This window comes from Toxorhynchites rutilus, chromosome 3 (assembly GCF_029784135.1).
Source record: "Toxorhynchites rutilus septentrionalis strain SRP chromosome 3, ASM2978413v1, whole genome shotgun sequence".
In the NCBI taxonomy this organism is placed as follows: Eukaryota; Metazoa; Arthropoda; class Insecta; order Diptera; family Culicidae; genus Toxorhynchites; species Toxorhynchites rutilus.
The window spans coordinates 306,441,370-306,467,406 of NC_073746.1; the positions used below are offsets into that span (position 1 = coordinate 306,441,370).

Sequence of the window (26,037 nt, forward strand, 5' to 3'; positions counted from 1 at the left end):
GTTTCTATTTATGAAAATTGAAGTAAATCGTTCCATATATCAAGTCATTTTTAACACAAATGCTACCATATACAATTTTACACTTACAATTGTGCTAAATTTTTCACAATACACGATCGGACATCGATATGAAATTTCACGAAGCAACCAACATTAAAGTTTCAAATTCAAATTTTATTTGCTAGAATTAATCGTGTCACTCACCTCACTTGCAATATAAAAAATGCCCCCAGCTTGCATATATTTGCAATGCCGATTTCTCTCGCGCACCTTGGTTTTGATGTCTATGTTAGGGAATACATTTCGGTGACAACAAAAACAACCCCTACTTTCATGTATTTCCAACACAGATTTCCCCCAGGCAGCATGGTTTTGCTCCCCCTACTTTTATGTATTTGCAATGCCGATTTCCCTCAGGCAGCTTGGTTTTGATGTCTCTGTTAGGGAACCGCCGCATGTGTCATCAATTTCGACCAATCAGATGTGGGTATTTCCGTTAGGATAGGGGTTGAGATTTTTGAACTGTTCGATAGTTAGTTTCATGACATATATTATTTTATTCAATATAAAAAATTGTTATTGAGTGCCGAAATCGATTGACACAAAATTTCATCAATCCATCATGAAATGATTGAGAAATACACGTTTGAAATTGGACAATTTTCAAGATGTGCTCGATTTTCGATTTTCAATTTGTACCCCAATATGTTCCCGAAAGACGTAATCCTACGTCAAAACGTTTCAACAGCAGTTAGTTTGGCACTGGGGTTGAAACCAAGGCGTTGTACTACAGGTGGACCGCAATGTCAAAATTGCTGTTCGGCCATTGCTCATGAAAAACAAATTTGTTTACAAAACAAATCGTATCTTTTGGTGATAAATGCATTCGTTGGCAAAATAGCTGCTCGCAGTGCACTTTACTGTCGAATCATAACAGTGCAGAAGGATGTTTTAGTATATCTTTTCGCTTCAAGCTTCGCAATCAATGCCTTCCTTTCCAAGCAAAATGTACTTATGTTTGGCTCCCATCGGCGGGGAAAAGAGTACTATCAGCTTACGGAGATGGTGACAAGAAATAACGCTGATTGTGGCTCCACTGATTTCGCTCAGGGAGGAGGAGAATGCTGTGCATACACCGGGAATGAGATTACAGATCCAGAAGGTCCGGCAAGAGCCGTTACAAGTAATTGGCTAGAGCAAAAGGAGGTTGTGCACTATTTTTCACGAATATATATTTGCTTATTTTTTCCTTCAGTTATTTTCCTCAGCGAGTTGATATTGAACCATAGCCACACACCCAAAAAAAAAGTAAATAATTCTGAAAGTTACGTCTCGCTACTCGTCTCACGTAATGTCCAGAAAGTGTCAAGAACGAAACACCTATCGTTTAGCATCTTGGTTGAAACTAAACAAAAACGAATTCGCTATTACTGCCAAAGTCTCGTAGCAATAAGACCCCCCGACGACGTAACGCGTAACGCATCTAACGAATCACCCCTTCAACGCATGGATAAAAAAAACAACCGCTTGTCACCGTTTTCGATGTCATCATCCGTCATCATCATTCTCGGAGTGGCCATTGTCTGCGGCGGTTCAGTGCCGTGTTGTTCTCACTTGGTTCGATTCGTCATCGCTTTTTTCTCAAGTGTATCGCTGTTTGAGATTTGTTTTCGAACCCACAAACGCAGTGAATGCGTTTTCCCAAGGGTTAAACCAAGAAACTGGAAGTGTACCACACGAAATAGACAAACTTCACCGGTGCAAGCAAGCGAAAGCAAATTTTACCCCCCGCAACAAGATGGCTGATCAAGACACCAATGGATACAACGATGAGGCGAGCGATTTCAAGCGCAAGAACAACAAAAGCCAGGAACACGACAGCGAGCTGGAGGAGGATCGCGATTCCCAGCAGCAATCACAGAAGGCCCAGGAATACATCAAAGGAATGATTGCTGAACGGATAGGCATCGATCGGAAGTATCCGATTGCCGATCGGCTGCTGGAAGTGGGTGAGTGCAAAATCGGGCAACAAATGCTTACTTTTGTATGTAGTGGTGTTATGCGTGCGTTGAACTTTTGAATGAAGGATACGATTGTAAACAGAGCGTTGATTTAATTTCATTTTTTTTGTTTTGCATATAGAAATCGAAAACGTCCAGAAATCGGGTAAACCGCCGGCACGGCGGTATATTGATATTTATCGCGAGAAGCATATTAAGGTCAGCGTTAAGGTCTTGGTGCCAGTGAAGGAACACCCGCGATTCAACTTTGTGGGTAAGCTTCTCGGTCCCAAGGGGAACACACTGAAGCGACTCCAAGAGGATACGCTCTGTAAGATGGCCATTCTCGGCCGAGGCTCGATGAAGGATCGCAAAAAGGAGGAAGAGTTGCGTTCGGGAATGGATCCCAAGTATGCCCACCTGAACGACGATTTACACGTTGAGGTGAACGCCAATGGTCCACCGGCCGAGGTTCACGCTCGCATCGCTTATGCTCTAGCCGAACTACGCAAGTATCTGATTCCGGACAGTAACGATTTTATTCGCCAGGAGCAGATGCGAGAGCTTATGGAGGATGCCGAAAGTGAGGCTCCACCAAAGAAACCATTCAAAAAGCCAATGCCCGTTGAGACACCGCCTCCGCCGCCACCGATTGCCGTGTCACGACCTGTTCCGGCACAGAAAAAGGTGCTATCCATATTGGATAAAGCTCGAGCTGCCATGGAGGATACCCATGGACCCAGGTAAAGAAATGATTATCAGATTTGGATGGTGTTAATGATGTTTGTCAGCAGTTTTAGGCCACCTCCACCCCAACGATACGAAGAGCCCGCCTATGATCATGGATACGAACCGAGTTACGCGTATCACCCACAAGGACCACCCCCACCACGGGCCAAATATGTTCCCGAAGCGCCTGATTACGAACAAGAGTACCGTCGTGAGTACTATCGAGAGCCGGCGCCCTATGCAGGTAATTTATATCCTCCCTCTTCTTATTATCGCCCTCCCTACTGATGACGCGGATGGTCTCTGGAGCAAGATGTTGATGAGAACTTGAAAAACGATGGAGGGAGGGAACCTCCGGCGGTTCCGAGTTCGCCTCCGAATAGTAGCTCTATTCACTTTTCTTCTATCAAATTCTCGAAAAGATTTCTAATTTGACTGAGTGTGCACGACCAATTGTACAGTGTGCGAAGTTAGGTTCAGTTAAGAGTTGCCCTCGGAAGCACGAGGAGCAGAAGTGAAACCAAAAGGGTAGGCAAAAGTACGCAACCTTTGAGAGGGTGCATTTAAAATTTTTGAACGTTACCAAAGTGTGACTGACAAAACCGTAAAAACCAAAATTAAACTGATAAAATCTTTCCTAATATACTTTCCACTGTTCGGCGATTTTTGCGAACGATTAACAATTTGCTTATAACTAGTCAAATTACCATTTGTTAATCTCCTAACAAAACAAGAAAATCGTTTGTGTTTTCACTACAACAAAATCATCTAAATCCAAATACCTTTCCGTAATAATATACATCTCAAAGAATATGACAAAAAAAACAGACAAACAACTTCGACTCGTCTAAACTCTAACTAAAAACCGTATAAACCAAACACCGCTCATCCGTTTGTAACAGCCGCTGCGAAGCCGGCCCCCGTCAACCCCATCGGTGGCCGTCCCTGGAAGCCGTCGTCTTACGCAGGGCCACCGCGGGGTGGCCACGCCGAGGAGGTCCCAATCAAACATGGTGTCCGCGAAGTAATGCCCCGCTATCGTCACGCACCGTACGCTCGTCCCACGAAGTAAAACCCGCAAAAACCAACAACAACAAAACGAATTGAAATAAAGATGAATCGCTGAACTCTGTAAGAACTTTGAAAAAAAAAACCATTTATAACACAATAAATAAATAAAAATGAAAGCAACTGTGCGCAAAGCTGTATCGACTACCCAACCAAAGGTTAAAAAGTTTTAGAAAAAAACAGCAGAACGGTTCCATTTGAATTTGAAGGTCGTTATTTTTTTTTTTATTTGGCTCGAATTTTGCAGATGCATTCCTTATGACCAAAAAAGACAATTTGTATCATCGGTTTGCCAGTTTGACTCTAACTTTGCCTTTAAGAAGGACCTAAACAAAAATTGCTTGGAAGAAAATGTAACTCAGAAACGGTGTCTTCCGCAGTGTTCCAGTTTATCATTTGGGATATACAGTGATGGTGAAAATAATAAATACACTGATGGAGTAAGGCCTTTTTTCATGTTTGCGTACCGTTTTTAGTTGCCGGATGCTGTGATAATAAGGCTAAGCTGACATTGGCTCGGAGTGCCAAGGTGACAATTAGTACTACCACTTTTCCGCATCCAGTGTCACCGCCGCCCAAGTCATAACGAACCGAGATGAAGAATAGGAGGTGGGAAGATTCACGGGTTTCGGTTGTGTTGAACTTTGATTGTATTAGTAGCCAGGAAGACAGGAAGTTCACATACCAAGGCATACCAGTCAGTTACTCAAATGGTACAAAATTGAATGTGTCAACGACTAACGTTGGAAGAGGATATACAGAAATTAATTACATATTTCCAAAAAATGTTTTTCGCATTATGAAGAAAAAACAAAACATGTCACGAACTGAAATGTTTAAGTTTTTCTTTGATTTCGTCTTTTATCAGAAATAGTATTCCAATGTCTACCATGTTTGGATTTTAGAGAAACTTCGTAGAAGTTTATCTCTTGTCAGCAATTTTAATTACTTTTTTTCACAATTAGGGTGCTGAACACTTCATTCGTCTAAATCGAAGATGCAAGCGGAAAACTTTTCGTCTCAATCTAGGTCATACGGAGTCAATTAAATTTATTTTTCAAGTGCAACCTTTTTCCCATGCTCTGTGAAAAGTTTCTCCGTCAATGGAACAAAAGATTCTGTAACTCTGGTTTTGTTCATTTACGTTTTTGGTAGACCTGACGAGAAGTAAAATTGAATTGAAATTAAGTTTAAAACATCTCAATAATACTGAAATTTCAGTTTCTGCTAAAATGTCATTTGGGCCCTTATGATGCTGAACGCTTGCATTGATAAAAGAAAAAAAGGCTAGTCGTTCATTTCATCTGCTTTCAATAACAACACATTTCTTATGTACTGGACTATTATAAGAAAAGTAAAATACATAAACAAAATCTGTGACGTCACAGATAAAAAAATCTTCCCACTTTTCATTTTCCAGCTCGACAACGAACTGCGAGAACCCTATTCGATAGGGGAACGGAGACATAATCGACATTTATCTGTGTTAGTGACACCGAAAGTTTTGATGTAGGACTACGTCTAACCTTTCAATATAGGGGTCCATTTCAATATTTCGGTGTAAAAAAATTTGTTGAACGCTGATACCTCCTCAATTAATAAATGGATTTTGGTTCCAAATACACACATTGAAAGGAAATAGCCTCAGCAATTGTTTATATGCTACACATTAAGGTTTTTCAGCTCATATAAAGTTCAAATTGATGAAAATTTGGAAGAAAGAATTCCCTACTTTCCCATACATTTTGTCTGCACTCCCGCAGCAAACAGCTATTCGTTACGAGCAACCACGGGTACCGGCGAAACGTATGAAGGAGGAAGACAAAAAAGAGATTATAAATAAATATAGGCGGTCTCTACAACGTTAATTATAAAGTGAGCGATGGTGGGGCTTGGCCACATTCTGTCATCGGACGCCAAGCAGGAAAGACGTTATCTTGAAATTAATTTTCAGCATAAGAGATATCGCTGCATTTGCCGGGGATGTATGCGGTGCAATACCGCAAGAGTGAGAGACAGAAGTTTCAATGGGATGTGGAGCAGAAGAGCCTATCGAACTGTGTTAAAAGCGGTGGAAGCGTCGCGCCGGGTGAATGAGTGGCCAATCGCGCTCGATTTGATAGAATGCTGGAGTTTTTAAACAGTTTTATTTAGCTGTGACATATTTGTATGTTTGTACGTAACATGTTTGTCTATGGCGCTGTACCACATTAATTGAAATTTGACCCCTTTCCTGTTGATCGGTGATCTGAAATTTGGAACACATCTTTATCACTGCAGTCATTATAAAACTGCATATTTCATGATCTTGAAAATCCAAGATGGCGACCGCTACAAAATGATGGATTATATATTTTCTCAAAGCCCCATCAATATGGGTATCAAATGAAAGGGATTGACTAGAAGAACACAGTTATTTATAAAAAATGCAAATCCAAAATGGGCGCCACCACAAAATGCAGGATTACATATTTTCTCTAAACCCCATCAATATGGGTATCAAATGAAGGACTTTACTAGTAGAACACAGTTATTCATGAGGGGTGCAAAGCCCAATTATATCACGATACCAGACGGTAAATTCCTATTACGATATGCTTGCCATCAAGTGTGTGTTCGTTGCCGGCTGAACAATAACCCCTACAACATTTACAAGACAAATTTTGTTTTTTTCGTATTTGAATCTAAGCGTTGAGTGTTTGCTTGGTGCTGACGTTTTATTTTATCATTTGATTTTTTTCTGTAATTTTGTACATGAGAAGTTGGTCATTCTGGGATCTGTGCTCCATGATATTCGAATAATGGACACCCCTTGGTGTAGTCCTACGTCTCTCCGGTTATGTCCACGACATTACCCACCCGTCTTTTTCTTTTTGTGGAAACTAGTGTTATCCAGGTGGCGAAAAAAATAAGTACACATTATGAAAAAAAAATCAACCATACTTTATTTGTGTACATATCAATACAAAAGTTACTTTTTACGTTACAAAATTCACTTTCAATATTTCCTGTCATGTCCTTTGTTTTGTAGAACCATGTTCAATCTTCGTGGAACACTTGCCATTAGTTTTTCACAAGTAGAACCTGAAATAGTATACCACGCTGCCTGTACGACGTTCCATAAGTTTGTTTCACAACAATCTTCACAATCTTCCATAGATTCTCTATAGGGTTTAAATCTGGAGACTGTGCTGGCCAATCCTACAGTTTTGTATTTTCGTTTGCAAATCATTTTCGAGTTTTCAATGCTGTGTGTTCGGGATCGTTGTCCTGCATAACGATCCAACGAAGTGACATGTTCTCTTCGTCATACGGAAGCATCACGTTACGTAAAATATCCGAATAGTCGTTTGCATTCATCGACCCTGTTAGCAAATGAATTGTTCCTACCCCAGCATCAGAAAAGCAGCCCCACACCATTATGTGCGCACATCTAAATTCTACTGTTGTCTTGGTGAATCGTAGATTGAGGGCAGTATTTACGGGTCTTCTACCGGCCATCTGGACCAAAAAGGTTAAATTTACACTCATCCGACCATAATTCCAAGAATGGAATTATTTAGTTCAAACATTTGGAAGCATTGATGGCAAATAAATGAATTCACTTCCACTGAGTGTGTGGCGCGAAAGTTTCGCGATGCGATGAATCGCCATTTTGAGCAGATTTTCGAAATAACTCAGAAAATCCGAACCGTATCGGGTGTGTTGTGGTCACGTCGACAGCATTCGCTGCGGAACAAATTTCAATTCATCTTCAGTTTTCCACCGAAGAACGCAGCTATTTTTATCATTATCATTACTACAACAATAAATCCTGAAATAACGGAAATTCTCTTCCAGAAAAAAATCAATTCGATTTAGATTACTTAAGATATTATTTAAGAATGCATCGGATTTTGTTAAAATAACTCTTTGGTCGAAAGCTTAAGTCGCCTTGAAAAGGACCGATGCGTTTACAAGGTTTTGTAGAAGCAGTTGAAGATGGGTTATTCATGATTCAATGAGTCAGAGGCGACGCGTGACCAAATAAGCTATCTGTTCAATCAACAATGGTGTGTGTGTTTTCTATCGTTTCCATCGGCTTTGTTCAGCTGAATACTTTGAACCAGAGCTTGGAAACATTGAGCTTGTTAAGTAATATTGAAAATAATTTTTTATCAGTGAAACGCGATTATTTTGCTTGTCGATGCTGCTGTCATTCATTCGACGTCCAACAAATTTACAACTGTGTTCATTCATATTCATTCTGTGCTGCCTGAGCTTCCATTGAAGTTCGAGTCATGAGAATTCATTCACATCTATTCAATGTCATTGAATTGTCAGGAATGTTGTGACTGTTCATTTTCAATATCCCGAAAAGTGTGTGATTTTCTCATTGAGACAGTGCTTTGCGTGTTCAGATATTTTTGAAGTTACTCCGAAAAGACAACGCAAATCGTTGGTGCAAGCGGAAATGCTAAAAAAAGAATTGCTAAGGGCTAAGGATTGCATAGGAAACATTCTGAAAAATCGATCCGAGTAGCAATTTTAAACTTCGTCAGCCAGAGTTGGGTGTTGGCATTTTCATTCGCCATTCCTATAACACAGTTTGACTCGTCTGCGAAAAAAAGCTCGAATTATTCCCAATGCGGTCTATATGAAATTTTTTGGTTACGCGATCTTTGGTCTTTTTTAAACCTTATCTGCTGTTTAATTTTCATCATAGAACAAAATATAGCTATACCTATTTGACCCATATTCCGAACAGACTCAAATTCCGAACACTTCATTCTGAAAACTAAATTTATTGAATATCAATGATATAAATAATTAGATAATGAAAACCGCGATATTCTTTACAATATACCCTTCAGTATAACAAAATTTATAGGTATGGAAACAACATTAATGAAATTAAGTGTTCGAAATTTGAGTCAAAATGGTACTTTTCATATCGTAATTGGAGTGGTTTGAAGCATTTCTGACAAATGGAATTGTAATTGCATATTCACTGTGTAAAATGAAAACATTTTCACTTAGACGAAAACCATGCTTGCTTGAACAATTTAAAAACGCCTCTTTCTCGGTTTACATTGTCGACTCCATCACACTCCGCAACGCTATCCTAATTTGTTGTCACTATTATGAGTTTTTTGTACTTCCTTATCTTCCTCAACGAATTTCACCGTTTGGTCAGTGTCCAAGAACGATGTTGATATTGAATGATCTGGTATATTAATATCAATGAATGACAAAACTAGAGATATTTCCTGTTGCTCGCATTCCGTGAACGCAGAGCAGAACGAAAAAGAAAATGAACGAAACCGAATGAATCAACTGTGAGTGGCCTGCTGTGGTTGTGAGGCTTGGCGTTTGTTCATTTTCGTTATCCTGAATGCAATGGGCTAATGATCGAATGTGGTCTGAAATTCAGCTGAAAATATTGATGCGGAAGAGATATTTCCAAGCACTACTTTGAACCTCTAATGTCGTTTTTACCAAGACGGCGTCTTAGTAGTAGTGATGGCTTCATACATAGCTGACTGCGTTTCCCCTGTCTCGCTTGAAGATGCAGAATAGTGTTTGAATGGCGGCGGTTCAGATGACAGGTTTGAACTCGGTAGTCATTACTACTTATTTCGTAGTGTTGTGTTGTATTGCTTGCGGGTTGTGTGGTGTAATCAAATGCAGTCATCAGATTATATTATTCACGGTGGAGAAATTTCACCCAAACAGATAAGAAATTAAAAATATTCGGAATAATGAGTAAATTACAGATAAATTACTTTCGTTCATTCCTCATCCATGCTACGAATGTGAAAAAATAAAATAAACATTTTTGATTTTTTTTTCTGAGATTGTCTACCTGTCCTGTGAACAGTTTGAACAGGCGCACGAGACGCTATTGTGACTGATTTCTGTTCACACGAGATTTGTGTCCTTATTGCCAATGCACGTAGCGTACTCAGTATGCTTCATGAATATCGATCACATATTTGTTCCCCCGTCACCGTTATCTATTTGATAACGCATGAAAACAACAATTCGTACACGTGATTCAATCATACACAACCAATCTCCATATAACGACATGAAAACAGACGCGGTCCTATTTAATATTTTTCTTCTTCCCTTCGGTGCAAGGTCTGTACTATGCTTATTTTACGCATATTCTGAGAATGAATTCAAAGGCAACATATTTTGCAGGTCCGTTCAACAAATAAATAGAAACTGAGGTTTACCAGGGCTAACACGATATTTAAGTGCTTTCACGGCCATCCGACGACATGCATCAACCGTTGACCAATCTTGAATCCTAAAATGATGGAGTACAAAATTACGGAAACACTCCACCAGACGGCATGAAAATCGAGGCGGTCCCTCCACTGAACAAAATTGCACTACTGTGTGCGATATCTATCTTTTTGTTGTGTCTAACATCAGCATTGAGAAAGACTGCTAGCTGGAGCAAGACTATGACTTGATGATGATCATGGTTTGAACTATAGAGGCTTTTATATTGGGTTAGGGAAAAAGAAATGTCGTATTTCTGATCGAAATTTGACGGTTTATTTAACATACTTGAAATTATCCAATTTAAGTCAAATATGCACCGTTTTGTTCGCAAACTTGTTGCCATTTAGAAGGCAACTTCATTATCCCCCCCCCCCCCCCCCCCCTCCTTATTTGCAAAAAAACTCTGGCAGCCAGTTTTCGCAAGCCTCTTTTGATGCCAACTTATAACCAAGAGCGTTTTGCATGGACCGGAAGAGATGATCATCACTCGGAGCCAGGTCCGGACTATACGGTGGGTGCAATAGAACATCCCATCCGAGCTCCCATAGCTTCTGGCGGATCATCAAAGATGTGTGAGGCCGAGCGTTGTCCTGGTGGAAAACAACACCATTCCTATTGATCATTTCTGGCCGCTTCTGGTCAATCGCCTGCTTCAAACGGTCAAGCTGCTCACAGTAGAGAACCGAGTTGAGGGTCTGGCCATAGTTGAGCAGCTCATAGTGGATGATTCCCTTCCAATTCCACCAAACACACAGCAAAACCTTCCTGGCCGTCAATCCGGGCTTGGCGATGGTTTGGGCCGGCCCACCGCGCTTCAACCACGACTTTTTTTCGCTTTAGGTTGTCGTACGTGATCCACTTTTCATCACCAGTCACCATCTTCTTCAAAAATGGGTCGAGTTCGTTCCGTTTCAGCAGTGCATCGCAGGCGTTGATTCGGTCTCAAAGATTTTTTTGCGTCAACTCGTTTGGCACCCATACATCCATCTTTTTTTTGAATCCAATCTTCTGCAAATGGTTCCAAACGGTTTTATGATCTATACCCAGTTCCTGGCCAATCGAGCGAGTGCGCACATGCCGGTCTACTTGGATGATTTCAACGATTTTATCGGTTTCCACGACGATTGGCCTACCAGTACGGGGTGTATCTTCGACAGCCACTACACCAGAACGAAATCGATCATACCAACGCTGTGCTGCGCGAATCGTTACACTATCAGGTCCATAAACTACACGATTTTTTTTCGGCCGCCTTCGTTGCAGTTTTACCTCGCAGGTAGTGAAAACGTAAAATATGGCGAATTTCTTGCTTGGTGGACTCCACCTTTGACGCGCTATAACTTGAGACTGAAAAGGACAATCACAACACTGTCAAAACGACACTTTTAGCACACATTGTCGTCTTTAAATAGCCGTGTAGTATGACCCGATGCGATAAGTACAACACAAGATATGTTTAAGTGTTGTCATGTATTGACAATATACGACATTTCTTTTTCCCCAACCCAATATTTCTCAACTCATTCGCCTCTAGTCTTGAAGAAGGATTGGAAAACAATTTGAGAAACTAAACTAAATTCTCGAACATTCAGGAAAACTTCGCTGCCATCTGGTCGCTATCTGAATGACTGATGAATCGTGAATGCTTTGAAATCGCGAATAACTTGTTCATACACAATGAATTGAAAATGAACGGAGCGTAGTTTGCAATACTTTCTCTATCCACATTATCCGTAGAATGAACGCTGCATTTGCTATTTCTATTTCATAGAAACGTGTCCTGTTTTCTGATTTTGCACCATGACAGAAAGGCGTAGTCTGACTTAAAAAAAGAGATAATGATTTCTCAGGTTTTCTTTATACAAAATAGTTCCAAATAAAGTAACACCAGATGGGCCAACCATGAGAGCCTGCTGGGCCGCAGGTTGAGTATAGCTGTCCTAAGGCATCGCAGGGCCTTTGACGCAAATATTCTGTTTATTCGAGCGGTTTTTACGCGGTTTATTTTACGCTGATTTCGAAATTTACATGGTTTTTTTACGCGGGTTTTGTTTTGTACTGATTAGAAGCTGGGAAATAAAAGAAGAAACAGATATGATCGATTGTAGCATGCAAAACAAATTTAATTAATGCTTTTTTTTGCGCGGATTTTATAATTTACGCGGTTTTGTGTTATGCGGCACGTATCCCTCGCGTAAAAAGCGTCTCCAGTGTATATACTTTCTCCACGCAACCTGATGCAAATGGTCGTTTTCGGTCATAAAGAATGCGTCTGTAAAATTTGAGCCAAATCAAAAAATTCAAAAATAAAACGTAGGAAAAAAATCGTGATTTGCGGTGGAACAGCTCTGCAATGCCTCATGTTTTAATTGAGTGTGGAACGAACCAAGTGGTGACTGTACGACAAATAGTGGAGGAGGAGTAGATCACGAAAAGGAGCAACTTTAACAGAACAATAAATAACAAGAGAAAATATGTATCACATTTTGGAAGAAAGATTGAACATTTAATATTAACGTCTTTAAACACAAACCAATATCACTTTAAATCATTTAATCTTGAAGCGAAAAAAATATAAGACACTGTATCGATAAACATATTTAAACCTATACTGAAAATGCAAAGCGATATGCTGAATTAATATAATAAAAGTGAAAGAATTATTCAAATAAAGTAAACATAACGTAACTCTTGTCGCTTAATAAAGAATCGTTGATTATGTATCGTATCTTAAACTGGTGATCGAAGTAAAATCACAACAACCAACAAAATACATAAATTGCTGCGAATTATAACCCTTGTTTATCAATTTGATGGGAAACCAAAATAATCCAAATAATGAAAAAACATTTGTATTTTATTCGAGATGAAAATCTTTTAATTTATCAAATATTACTTTAAAAATCAATCGAATGAAGATTGTAGCTTAGTTCAGAGTAGTCATAGCTTAGTTGTTGAGGAGAAAAAAAGGTGCGAACTCTTTGGGAACTAATTGGAAAATGATAACAAAAGTAGTCGCACTGCACACATATAATTGTATTATATTCAGTCTTAGTAATTGAGCAGAATATCATAAGCAACAACAGAAAAAAAACAATAACAAAAATGAAATACATTAAATAAGCATTATATAAACCAGTTGTTACAAATAAATAAAAAAATAAGCATTTCAACAATACAAAGCATTGGGTTAAAATAAAAACAAATTGGATTTTTGGCAAAACAAACATAATGCAAGCGCAGAAAAAAAAACCAAAAGAAAATCAACTTTGCGAGGAAATAAAAGCGGCCAAATATTACCGCTGATCAATATCGTAAGAAAAGTAAACATTAAAAAGAACAAATATGCTTCTAATTCTTCAGCTATTTAATAATCAATCAATATGTAAAAATATTAATGAAAAAAAATACACAAGAGAAAAAGCGAAAAGCTTAACAAAATGAGGAATAAAGTCTCCAGTCTCGAAAGATAGTTTATGTGTGTGTCTCTCTCTCTCTCTTTCCCCGATTGCAACTTAAAAGAAGTGACCCTAATTGAACCCAGTCATTGACCACTGTCAGCGATTATGGTTTCACCAATTCTCCGTTCACATTTCAGCGCGTGGTGTTCTTGCTATCCTTCGAGCTGGGGGATCGACAACGCGTGGCAGGGGTGGTTCATGGATTGGCCGAGGCAGAGGACGAGGTCTGCCGCCTAGTGTACATCATCCTAATGGACCCGGTGGGGGCAATCCAGTAACGTGAAGGTAGACGCGTTCGTGTTGAATCTCCCGAAAAAGGGTCATGCAATCTTTGTCTCCTCTGTTTCGTTTTCAGAAATCGACGTTGTGTTCCTGCCGATGCTGTGATATATGAAACCAATCAGGGATTTTTTTTTGTTTTTCATCAAGTGAAGGATTTTTATTTTATTTTTAGTGATCGAACGATTTTTCAGTATAAATTAAAGGTAAAGAATATTTGCAATATTCGGTTCATTGTGAATAAGAAAATTTGTGTTTCATCCACAGAAATACGACAAAGGTGGACCAAAGGCTTTTATCAAAGGGAAATTACATCTGCTCAACGAATAAAGCAGAAAACATGTACGCAGTTCCTGTTTGACATATTAGTCGTTGGTGTATTATAGTACCTACAAGTATTCGTTGTTTTGGTGACAAGAAAAAAATAACACATTCAAGAAGTCCGTCGAGGGAGTTCTGCTTTTGGAGAAAAAATTTGGCTAAGAGATGCGGACAGATGAAAAATGACCCCAGTTTTTGACAGACTCATATGTCTTTGTATTTTGTCAAATGTTGATTATTCAGTATTAAAAGTACACAAACTATTGCAGATTACTGATGATAATATCACTAACACCATGCCTCCGCCTCTTGAAACTCTGTCATTACATCTCAATTCGTCTATCTCGAGTATCAAATTACATTATTTACAATGATGCTACATCCCTTGAAGAGATTGGATCTGATTCACAACATTGTTCCCCCAATGCATTCGTTTCATAGCTGCAGTTCTTCACATCCCGGCTGCACCGTTCTTGCCAAGTCTTATCCCACGTTGTCAGACCACCTCGCTCGCTGAGCTCCTCTCCTTCTTGTTCCTACCGGATTCGATGTGAACATCATCTTTGCAGGGCTGCTGTCCGGCAATCTTGCAACAAGCCCTGCTCATCGCACTCATACAGCCTTGGCGACTTTCTGGATGCTGGTTTCGCCGTATGCTTCGTACCAATAGAGAACAACCGGTCGAATTAGGGATTTTTACATGGTACACTTCGTACGGGAACGGAGTTCATTGGATCTTAAAGATTTGCGGAGCCCATAGTAGGCACGACTTCCATTGATTATGCGTTTTCGAATTTCACGGCTGTTATTGCCAACTGTTATCAACGATCCAACGTAGACAATTCCTCTTCTACCTCGAATTCGTCACCGTCAATCACAACACTACTACCAAGAAGAATTCCATTGCGATCAGTTCCTCCTGCTAGCATTGATCCCTAGTCCAGTCAGCCCTGCTTTGTGTCTTAGTCGGGTATACAAGTCCACTACCCTCGCTAGTACACGTCAATGGCGGAGCAGATTATCTGACTAGACATGAAGAAAATCGTGCCCCTCATTTTGAAGCCCGCTCTCTTTGTGAGTCTCAAACGATTCCGACAGACCGCCTGAGATCTGCACAACGTTCATCCTTGACTAAATCAGTTTTGTCAGGTTTCCGTGTTCGTCCACGATTCCCCATAGCTGCCGTCGGTCGATTGTATCATATGCGGCCTTGAAATCGACGAATATGTGGTGCTTAGGGACCTGATACTCGCGGCACTTTTGGAGGATCTGCCGTAGTGTAAAAATCAGGTCCGTCATCGAGCAACCGGGCATGGATCCGGCCTGATAACTTCCCACAAATCTGCTTACTATTGACGATAGACGGCGAAAAAGAATCTGAGACAGAATTCTGTAGACACAATTTAGGATCGTGATTGAACGGTAGTTTCCACAACAGCGTTCGACAGCGTTTTCGTTTGCTGAGATGATCTTCAGGTGTAACAATATTGGACGCTATGCTGGAAGAAGGTCTACGGATGGTCGGGTTCTTGGAGGCAGCGAAGTCGACAAGTCTTAGCCCATTTTTGTTGGCTCGCGGTGGATGGTATAAGCACCTTGAAACCATCGCACCGTCGAACCTTTTCAGCACACCTCCCGCAGTGTTACGATGTTGAAATGACGAACTCTCAATATTTCCGGGAGAATTCAGGTACTCGCAAGAAAATTGAGAGACATTCTTTGTGAATTTTCCTGTGTGTTTCATTTTCACGAATGGCTTGCAGGCCCTGCACCAACCCCGTTCGACACTCCGAGAAGTGTGCCCAAATAAACTGACTCTTTGCGCAACATGATCCGACGAGCTAACCAAAGGGTGTCTACAGATAAGTTGATAGCGGCAGCAAAGAATCTAAAAGGAACCAGATGATGTGGTTCGAACGGAATTCTCAACGTGGTTCTCGAAACCGCGATACAAGCATACCCTGGAATGTTTAGGACGACATAGCGAACTTGCCTGGTTGGAGGACACTTTCCAGATATCTGGAATAGGTCCTAGATAATAGGAATAGATAATGGTCCTACTGCCAAACCCAGGGAAGCCACCAGAATCCATCTTTTTGACGTAGGACTACGTCTTTCATTTCTATACCGGGGTGTAAAATCAAAGTTTCGAAAACGAAAGCGTTACGCCGGAGACCGAGATGTTGAGCGTTAATAGCTCCTAAACAACTGAACGAAATGGTATGATAAACACTTCATTCGAAAGATAAAATGTCTACGCGTTATAGACTTGTTACTTTTTCATCCAAAAACTAGTTTCAATAGCCTTAAAATTGCTTTCAAAACAGGCTATTGAAATCACCAATCGGTATATAAGCGAGCGCCGTTCGTAAACGCACTCAGTTATATTGAACAGCTATTGGAACATGTTGTCGCTGTTGTGATGAAGCTAACTTCGTTTATCATGAAAGCGCGGATGAACGGTGTCACCAAGAGACTGGCCAGAAGGGAATCCATCAGGAGGAGAGTGATGCCACGGTTCCGCTTGAAACATCGGAGCAACCGCCACACACACAAACACGCGCGGAACCCTCGTTGCTATCATCGTTGCTGAAAAATAATCTACCAGTTCCCCTGGGAATTGAAAAATACATTCATGTGAAAGAGTTTATTTTAATGTTTTCTATCCATACAACACTGCAACCAAATACATTTGGTTTTGTGATTTTTCAATCAAGTGTAATTAGCTGGAAAGCTTCTATAGATTATTCTTCCCCATCAGTAGGATATTTTCGTATCCAATATTGTATGCGCGTGCAACGGAAAATGTTTCGTATCGCGAAAATTATATAATTTTCAATCGATTATTACTCAGTCGCTGAAATTTTCATACTCAGAGGGTTCATTCCCCTCGAGTTTGCCTTCCAAATTGCCATCGTAAACCACACCTTCTCTCGATTCAATCACGCACGAAAAGCATACTTAAGCGATATTCTGGTGGTGAAACCAATTCATTTTTCGTGAGGACATCGACAAGACAACATCGTTACTGAACGAGCTGGACGGCGAGGGATCGAGGAATTCATTACCTGGCCTGACCTGACCTGAAATGCAATCAGTTTGTTTTGACTGTGAGGGAGCGCAGAAAAGCCGATCGATCAGAAGGAGAAGAAAAGGTGACCAAGAGAGTATGAGCATCGAAAAACGGTTCCCCGGGAAGACGTCGAAGCAGCCGCCACACACACATACGCGCGCGCAACTTTTTCGTTTGCTGGTTATCGAGAAGAAACCTGAAAAGAAGTGATCGTTGCTGAAAAATAATCTGCCAGTTACCCTTGGAATTGGAAATTACACTCAAGCGAGTTTATTTTAATGTTTTCTATCCATATAATACTGCGACCACATACATTTAGTTTTGTGATTTGTTAATCAAGTGCAGTTAGCAGGAAAGCTTCTGTAGATTATTCTTCAGAACAAGGTTTTTTGTACCAATATTGGATGCATAAAACCTTGAGCCTCCAACGTAACGCTCTCGTTTTCGAAGTCCCCCAAATATTCATTTATTCATTCATTCAGAATGGATTTAGATTCAACTTCAAGCAAATGATCTCTAAATCAACGATAGTCCAACGTCACCCTTGCGGTTATACCATAGATATAACCCACTTCCTGTTTTTTTATTTGCTACAGAGAGTTACATAATTTACTATTGGGAGCCAAGAAAATTGAATTACTTGTTCAAAAGATATATGGATTGAAACAACATTCCTTTTATTTTTAATCAACATTTATTGCTTCCGATTATCTAGAGTGCATAAATATTGGTACCAAATCAGGAAAAAAATCATGTTATTGACGTACGACTACGTTTTGTTTTCTATATAGGGTGTAACTCAATTAAAATGGGAATAAGGCATTTAACGAAAATTGAGGAATTCAAATGCATATTCCGCAAAATCGTTATTGCGAAATATGTTACACTATGAATTATTAGTCAGAAAAATTATTCAGTAATTTTTGCTTGAAACACAAACACGGAAACTTCCCAAGTAACCACAAGCATTAACTCTTAGCTCTATTATAGCACTAATTCAGCATCTCTAATGCCGACTTGCAGTATATCTGCTTTTTTTATGTTTATAGGCGTTATGTCAACATTAATAATGCATATAGACATTAATGAAAGTCCTATACGCGCATTTAGTGCTACCATATAATGCTTACAAGCATTATGATGAAACATATGAAAATAAGCATTAAATAAATCCCTATATGTGCATTTGGTGCTACCATATAATGCTTACGAGCATTAGAATAAAACATTTGAACAATGAGCATTGGCTACCTGGCTGCAAGTGTCTCAAAATAAACAAAACATGAATATTCAACGGAATTGGAGAAAAACTTTAAAGAGTGGAAATTTTAGACGAAAAGTTCATGCTTACCAAAATTTCAAACTTACTGAAACTTTCAACACTAGCGAAGTTGTGCGAGAAAATGACTTAGAAAAGCCAGATTCCACTCTCCTTGTGCTTCAAGATTCTGAACGGCCAATGTCATCTGCGCATGATGATTCTTCTGATCCTGGAAACTCAGACTGCATATCTGTGTAATTTATGTGATGTTTACAGCCCCGATGAAGATTCCGACGAAGAAAGGACCCTCGAAACATTTTCGGAGGAATCGATTGATCGGAATAGTTCTGAAGAAAATTTAGCTTCATTCTTGTGGAACTGGAGCGTGCAGTTCAACATATCACACCAAGCTTTGAAACCACTTTTGAAAAAATTAAACACCTATGAACGAACGCTTCCGGAAAACCCGAGACGGTTGCTCCGCACTCCTAGGAGAAGTTGTAATATTTCTTATATTGAAGAGGGACAATATTGGCATCAAGGTTTAGGTAGATTTTATACTTAAAAATGCATAAAACCATAAATTATATTCTATTGCTTTATAGAGAATTAGAGAAACCTTTGAATATATACATCAACATTAATATCGATGGCCTTCCGTTATACAAAATTGGAACCTACCAAGTTTGGCCCATATTATTCAATGTTCACGAGCTCACGTCATTTAAGCCTATGATTATTGGTATTTTTTACGGGAAAAGTAAGCCAAAGAAAGTAGAAGAATTGCTTGGTCCATTTGTTACTGAACTAAAACATTTGCTAACGTCTGGAATCGATGTGAATGGAGTTAAGTTAATGTTCAACGTTAGAGTTTTTATATGTGACTCTCCCGCTAGAGCATTCGTCAAAGGTACCACCGCGATAAAACTGAAGCATGTTTAATTAAAAGTCTACGTAATTATTGTCTTTTTAGGTGTTGTTAATTTCAATTCACTACACGGATGTTTAAAATGCTGTACTGTTGGACAACACTCAACACTTCTGCGAACAAATATTTTCCCTCAAACATTAGCCGCCAAAAAAAAAACCGATGCTGAATTCCGAAGTGGACTGTACGATGAACACTATCAAACTTACAAAACACGTAAAAATGGAAAATAAACGAGAACACCTGTAGTTTCACCTCTGCTTCAGTTACCAATTGATATTGTCGAGGACGTAATAGTGGCCGACTCGTTGCACCTTCTTCATCTAGGAATTACGAAAAGATTGATCCTGGCATACAGAGATGGTCATAACGGTTGTGGTCGAAGTAGGTGGCCAAATAGTACCTTGGAGTCAATTTGTACAATTTTAAAAACAATCAAATTACCTATTGAAATTCATCGGCAAGTACGTGGAGCTGATTGTGTAAATCATTGGAAAGCGTCCGAGTGTGCCTCTTTTTTACATTATATAGGCATTATATTCTTCTAATGTTTGTAGTTGAAGAGGATCATTTTCAAAACTTTGCAATATTATTTTGTACGGTTACTATTTGCTCAAGTAGCTACTACGCACGATTTTTACCAGTTGCACAAAAATTATTTGACGTACTTATTTCTAACTATAAGGTTTTTTTAGCTTTGTTAGGAGTAATGTTCACAATCTTTTACATGTGGTCGAAGAAGTTACTCGATTTGGCCCATTGCCCACCATCTCCTCATATCCTTTTGAGAATCATCTGTTTCAGATTAAGAAATTAGTGAGATCTGGCAATCTACCCTTGCAGCAAATTATAAATCGTATTACTGAAAAATGTGCTTGCAAGCCAGTTACCAGCAAGAATAAGGAATTTTTTCCGGTGTTGGTACACCCATTGAAATCTGACAAGTCTAAGTTCTCTTGTATAATTAAATCGAGTGAATTCACTTTAACCCATCAATTCTCTGATAGATGGTTTCTTACAAAGAATACGAGAATTGTTGCTATGGAATACGCAGATGCGAAGGGCATTTATGGATCAGAAGTTGTAGGACTCACAAACCTTTTCGAGTATCCATTGAATTCTACATGCATTAATGTGTTTAAATCATCAAATAATTCCATGTTTCGTAACGTCAAACAGTATAAATTAGATCAAATATTGCGTAAGTTAGTTGCAGTAGTTGTATACGAAGAGACTGCGTTTATACCATTGTTACATACTCTGCCATCGAAAAAGAAAATATAAAGCTATGGGATGCATTGTGAATAATTTTATTGTTTTAAAATGTATCAATATATAGAAGCATAGGTTTTTGCATTTGATATCCGTGATAATACGGGCTCAGTAGATTTATTATACATAAGGAATCATTCAAGAAGATAACAATAACAGTTTCACTCTGAGTAATATCCATTTCATCCGGTCCTTCATACTTCAGTAATTGCTCTTCTTCTTCATTGTTCTCGTTATTTTGATGCTCTTTTTCGTCAGCCATGCTAAATAGAACAGATTGGTTTGTATTTCGCTTACGCTTCCTTCTTGCCACCGGAGCTCTGATACCTTTGATTTCTCTAAACCGTTGCTGGGCGTTTCTCAAACAACGTTTAAGAAAATTCTGACATTCCACTAACGGATACAACGGATCGGAAAACATGACCACTCTATGGAACAAATTAATTACTCCATCAAACTTGTGGAAAGGAATCTTCGAAGCATTCATTAAATCATTGCTCTTATCTAATCGTCTTCTCGTACCGGTCCATGAACAGTTCAGTAAAAATTCCCTGTCGAAGAAATAATCAACAATCTGCAGACAAACAGTTCCGCCTTCACCAACATATCGGTTCTTCCCATGCATAGAGCCGAAATATTGAACGACAGCATCAATGAACTGTTTATTTGCTTTTTTCTCAACAGATTCAAATTCCTCGAAACTTTTGATTGGACTCAACGGAACATTCCTTGTTTCGATGCACATCGGTTCAGTTTGATGTGAATGATGCGAGCCAAAGGCGTCAAGTTTCATGTTGACTTGATTGGCAAGAATATCTAGCTTTGCATTGACCTGAGACAGAAGCGCAACAGATCTGTTCCCTACGAGCTTGCATTCCTCAATCATCCTTGTGTGTTTATCGGTCTTTTCATGTAGAGATTGCATAAATCTGAGTAGATCCGGTTTTTCAGTAAAATCATCATCAGAATTCAACATATTCAACGAAGGATTTTGCCCAGATGCTGGGAATCGATTTTTATCACTTCCGCTCATCTTCAACTGTGATAAACTGTTGCATTCCAGATCGCCTTGTGATTCATTTATTGATTCAGACGACGGACTTTCAGCAATTTGGACGCCTAGGATTGAAACTGCAGATTCTCGAGATGGCCCTGCGTTTGATTGTTGGATATGCTTGAAAAGGTCAGCTGCCGTTGAGACTTTTCTCATTTTCGTCATTGTGTCGTGTTCTTCCGTATCGGAATTCATTTCCAGTAGCTTCATCTCACGGAACGCCTTAAATAAGAACAAGAAAATTGCATCATTGCTAACACTTAGGGATTAATGTCTTTTCACATCAGAATAGTTCAAGAAATTGATTCTTTTGATCTTGCACCGAAAAGCGCGCAACACTTTTAGATCCGGTTTGATAGTGGGGTCTTTCTTAGATTTTTCGAGCAGCCGGTAGCCGGAAACACCTTTTGGCCAATAGCACAGATCATTACCGTTATCATCATTATTTAAATCGTCCGACCCATACGATCTCCATCCGTTTTTTATTGTCCATAACGAAGGCAGCACAGATAAAAATGTGTCTTTATGTTCGGTCGTCTGAACAATGGTATAGTTATTTTCGGGCATGTTTTCTGCAACTCAAATATCGATGAGTTTAATTATCGAAGCATGATTACAATTAATCAAACTCAACTTAACTTCAAATCATTCAAAACGACAAGCTCAAATCGATAACAAGTGGACAACAGACCGAACACGTATTTTGTTATGATTTTTGGAAACGTCAAACACGTACGAGTGATGTGATCAATAACAACCAACGTCATGTAAAACAAACGTAGAAATGTTTACCTTTTTAATTATTATTGAATTACGATAAGTTTGTCTTGTTTATTTCCAGACCCGCTCATATATGATCTTTTTGAGCAGATATCTAAGGGGTTGTTGAAATAAGACAATTTTCAATTCATTTATATATATCAACACTGGTCCAGATGGCAAAGGCGCAACAGAGAAACACACGTGTTGCAGAAGTATCCCGGTTCGAATCTTTATAAGGTAATTTTCATATAATCATATAATATAATTATTTCTCATTCCAAATAGTGTTGCCGTAAATATCAATAACGAAGAAACCTGAAATCAAACATAACAGAAACCTAAATAATATCCATAAAAAAGGATTGCAATGAATCTGTGCGGGACCATGAAATGCACATATGATTTTTTTTTTTGTTTTCTGTTGAGTCCCGATTGATTCGATAAATTTTTCCTAGAAAAAACGATTGAAAAACAGCTTGACGTTTCTATGCAACCTTATATAAGCATTATTGATGCTTAGTACTTGTTTAGTACTTGTTTGCTTAAACTTTTTTAGACCGATTTGTCAAACCGTGTACTGATGTACGTTAAATATTTCAGTAAAAATTTTTGTTTTTTTTATGTTTGCCGTGTTTACCACTGTTGATAATTGAGGAGTGGCAAACAAAGTGGCAAGTGGCAAATAAAACTGCCGAAAGGGATGCCAGATTTTTTATTATATTTTTTTTCATTCATTTTCAAACCAGTGGAAATTTGTGTACTATGTGTTTTATATCAAAATTGTTCAGGTGAGTTTGTCACTCTTTTTATTTGATTAACCCCAACGAAATAATTCAATGAATTTTAGGCCTGAGATACATTGAAAAAAAAAGAGCAAAACGGATCAATCTGTGCACCTGGCATTCATGCTCTGAAGAAAACATTAGTGAACATTTCGCAATATGGTTGGAAGGTAAGTTTGATATTTTCTATATTAGATTATTTTGTTATTTATAAGATTGATTTATATTTCAGATCATTACGGTTAGAAATTTCTGGAAATAAAGCGAGTGGAAAAAACAACAAAATTTGTGGAGAAATGCAATCTGGAAGTGCTGCACGCTGCAATTCAAAATGAGAGTAAACAATCAAAAACCGTACACACCCAAGGAGGGAAAAATCATCATCAACAAAGCCTGGGAGCGTTTGGAGAAATCTGATCACGAACGAGAGAAGACCTTTCGACAGCAGAAGCTCGAACAACTGGCTTCTCGTTACAACCGCAAGGCAATCATGAGAGAAACCTGGCTTTCGGAATGTCAACGTCTGGGCAGTACCGATAATTTCGGATTCAATCTGGCTGTAGTGGAAGCAGCTGCCAAGAAGTATGAGGCTATGAGACAGCCATTTTTGCCTACGAAGAACGTGTTCAGAATGTGTTCAGAATGTGTGGCCGTCTCGAACGAGCTGGAAGTTGAACGTTACTGTGATATGAAGCGAACTGCAGCTCGCAAAGAAAATGTGTTGCGACATTGGAACTACTTGCTGGAGCTGCTGTGTGCTAGAAGAATGCGAATGGAGTTTTCCATTCAGTTGCAGCAGAACTTCCAGAAAACGATCTACACCTTGGACTCGATAGAGGAAGAAAAGCAGCGGCTGTTGACCGACGACTATGGCAATCTGATGGGGGTGGAAGATTTACTGCAGAAGCATTCGGATCGACGAAGAAATATCAACACTATAAATACACAGCTTCAGGATGTGCAACGGATAATGGTAAGACGATACATTGTTTAGCACAACGGAAGTTTTGTTGATCGACATTATTTTGTAGGTTCAGAACATCGACGACGTTTTGCAGTGCGGAACGGTTCACTCTGAGCTGGACATCAAAACACAGAACTTATCGGTGCTTTAGCAAAAGCATAAAAAAGACACTACATACTTGAATTGAAAGTTCCGTTACGTCGCTGGTATTATTATTATAGATTTTGTGTATTTCTTGGTTATTTATTCTCATCGAAATAGTCGATAAACAACAAAAATATTCATGACTGTTATTCGAAGGGAAAACAAAATGGTAGTGAAATAAAATTGGAAGTGTCATCATTTGGCCAAAATGTAATTCACAGGGTGAATTGAATTGAATTAATGAAAGAGAAAGTGTTAGTTATAAGTTTCGTTTAGAAGTTTTGACGTAGGACTACGTCTAACCGGAAGATATAGGGGGTGAAATAGAAATCTAGGCACTGAACAAGTAGGAAAAATGCAAGATTTGGAACGTTTATAACTCGAGCATTTCTCAATAGATCGCAAAGGTTTTTGCATCAATTGATAGGAAATATATCTACGCATCTATCATAACGAATAACATTTCATTTTTCTTGAGATAAATAATTGAATAATTGTGAAATATCAAGCATTGTCCAAATGCACTATGTGCCCATTTTTGATTGGTTCATTTTGTGCTCCTCAAATCGTACCGACCAAAACGGGCAACCAGAGCAGCAGCGAAATAGAATGAAGCACGATTGGAAAGGAAAAAGAAAAAAAAAGAACGAAACATTGGTCGCAGTCTCACACATGCGTAATTCTCGAGCCAGCCAGTCAGCTTAAAAATCCCCGCTCCGCTGCCGTAACGATCATTCTCATTTAAACCGTACACCACATCAGTTCGCATCACAACACATCAACAAACCAAACCAAGCAGCCAAATCTGGACATGGCAAAGGAGGAAAAATTAAGGGAAAGGCAAAACCCGCTCGAATCGTGTCGGTCTGGAGTTCCCCGCAAGGATAGCTAGGCCGAGCGCATTAGTACCAGTGCACCAGTTCACCAAGCCGGCGTTATATAGTTTCGGCCGCCGAAGTGATCGAGTTAGCTGCCAAAGCTGCTCGCGCCGAAAACAAAACCCGCATTCGGAACAGAACACATTCGGTTCGGTGGACATCAAATCAACAGGCAGTTGCAACGAGTGGTGAGTGGCAAACGCAATCGCAAAACGGCAGCTGGTAGCAGAAGAAAAAAGTTTGTTCTTTATACAATCTGCTTTGGTGGCAAATCCAGAACAAGGCGGCATCGAGGGCGTTCGAAATGTTTTTTTTCAAAACCACGAGTACAATGTTTTCTAAATTGGAACCATTCCATAAAACAAGGCGCTTATCAGGGCCATTAAACCTTTCAAAAAAGAGTTTACGAAATATAGTTCAATGCTTTCTAAAATAATATCCAAAATAATAATAAAAAACAATTTGATTTTTTCATAATTTGTTTGCCAGGATCTGTTGAGTATGTGAATTTGGCAGTTGTTCTGAGCTTATTGATAGTTGGGGACTTTCCTGATTATTCAATTTACACCAATTCTTAAATTGTTTCCAGATTGAAAGTACAGTAATTTACAATTAGTTCGACATTTAGCTTATTGGACGGACATGTAATGCGACTTATTTAGTTGGACATTTTTGTAAACATAGAGTTCGGGGTCCAAATTATAACCCCACGTTGAAAGTCGACACTGTACCACTGTCATCGCAAATGTTCAATTACAGGTTAAAATCGCCTCCAATGCGACACT

The 26,037-nt window shown here is 39.2% G+C and overlaps 3 protein-coding genes across 5 annotated transcripts; 2 read left to right on the forward strand and 1 right to left on the reverse strand.

The window, feature by feature from the left end:
• Window positions 1-1,543: 1,543 nt before the first annotated feature.
• Window positions 1,544-14,397, forward strand: LOC129775412 (KH domain-containing, RNA-binding, signal transduction-associated protein 2-like). Of its 3 annotated transcripts, XR_008742948.1 has the most exons (6): window positions 1,544-2,009; window positions 2,143-2,743; window positions 2,792-2,973; window positions 13,672-13,819; window positions 13,890-14,019; window positions 14,081-14,397. XR_008742948.1 is itself a non-coding variant. In XM_055780142.1 (4 exons), the coding sequence occupies exons 1-4, from the start codon at window positions 1,799-1,801 to the stop codon at window positions 3,799-3,801; spliced, it is 1,164 nt and encodes a 387-aa protein (XP_055636117.1). In that variant the 5' UTR covers window positions 1,545-1,798; the 3' UTR covers window positions 3,802-13,545. The 3 variants fall into 3 exon arrangements, 2 of the variants coding, with proteins under 2 accessions (XP_055636117.1, XP_055636118.1); XM_055780142.1 differs by lacking the exons at window positions 13,672-13,819; window positions 13,890-14,019; window positions 14,081-14,397 and adding an exon at window positions 3,632-13,545 and having other exon boundaries at window positions 1,545-2,009; XM_055780143.1 differs by lacking the exons at window positions 13,672-13,819; window positions 13,890-14,019; window positions 14,081-14,397 and adding an exon at window positions 3,632-13,545 and having other exon boundaries at window positions 1,546-2,009; window positions 2,795-2,973.
• A 6,317-nt stretch (window positions 14,398-20,714) lies between these two features.
• Window positions 20,715-22,287, reverse strand: LOC129774406 (uncharacterized). The gene is made up of 2 exons (XM_055778140.1): window positions 22,154-22,287; window positions 20,715-21,944 (listed from the first exon to the last, which is right to left on the reverse strand). Exons 1-2 carry the CDS (start codon window positions 22,163-22,165, stop codon window positions 20,715-20,717), a joined length of 1,242 nt encoding a protein of 413 aa, XP_055634115.1. The 5' UTR covers window positions 22,166-22,287.
• A 901-nt stretch (window positions 22,288-23,188) lies between these two features.
• Window positions 23,189-24,771, forward strand: LOC129778596 (spectrin beta chain-like). The gene is made up of 3 exons (XM_055785587.1): window positions 23,189-23,436; window positions 23,499-24,239; window positions 24,298-24,771. The coding sequence occupies exons 2-3, from the start codon at window positions 23,598-23,600 to the stop codon at window positions 24,379-24,381; spliced, it is 726 nt and encodes a 241-aa protein (XP_055641562.1). The 5' UTR covers window positions 23,189-23,436; window positions 23,499-23,597; the 3' UTR covers window positions 24,382-24,771.
• Window positions 24,772-26,037: the final 1,266 nt, after the last annotated feature.

What these genes read in the sequence shown, in the direction of transcription:
- LOC129775412 (XM_055780142.1), top strand. Translation starts at nt 1,799, where the DNA reads ATGGCTGATCAAGACACCAATGGATACAACGATGAGGCGAGCGATTTC. An exon ending in GAGGATACCCATGGACCCAG is followed by an intron (nt 2,744 to 2,791) that starts GTAAAGAAATGA and finishes GATGTTTGTCAG; the next exon opens with CAGTTTTAGGCCACCTCCAC. An exon ending in AGAGCCGGCGCCCTATGCAG is followed by an intron (nt 2,974 to 3,631) that starts GTAATTTATATC and finishes CGTTTGTAACAG; the next exon opens with CCGCTGCGAAGCCGGCCCCC.
- LOC129778596 (XM_055785587.1), top strand. Translation starts at nt 23,598, where the DNA reads ATGAGAGTAAACAATCAAAAACCGTACACACCCAAGGAGGGAAAAATC. An exon ending in AGGATGTGCAACGGATAATG is followed by an intron (nt 24,240 to 24,297) that starts GTAAGACGATAC and finishes ATTATTTTGTAG; the next exon opens with GTTCAGAACATCGACGACGT.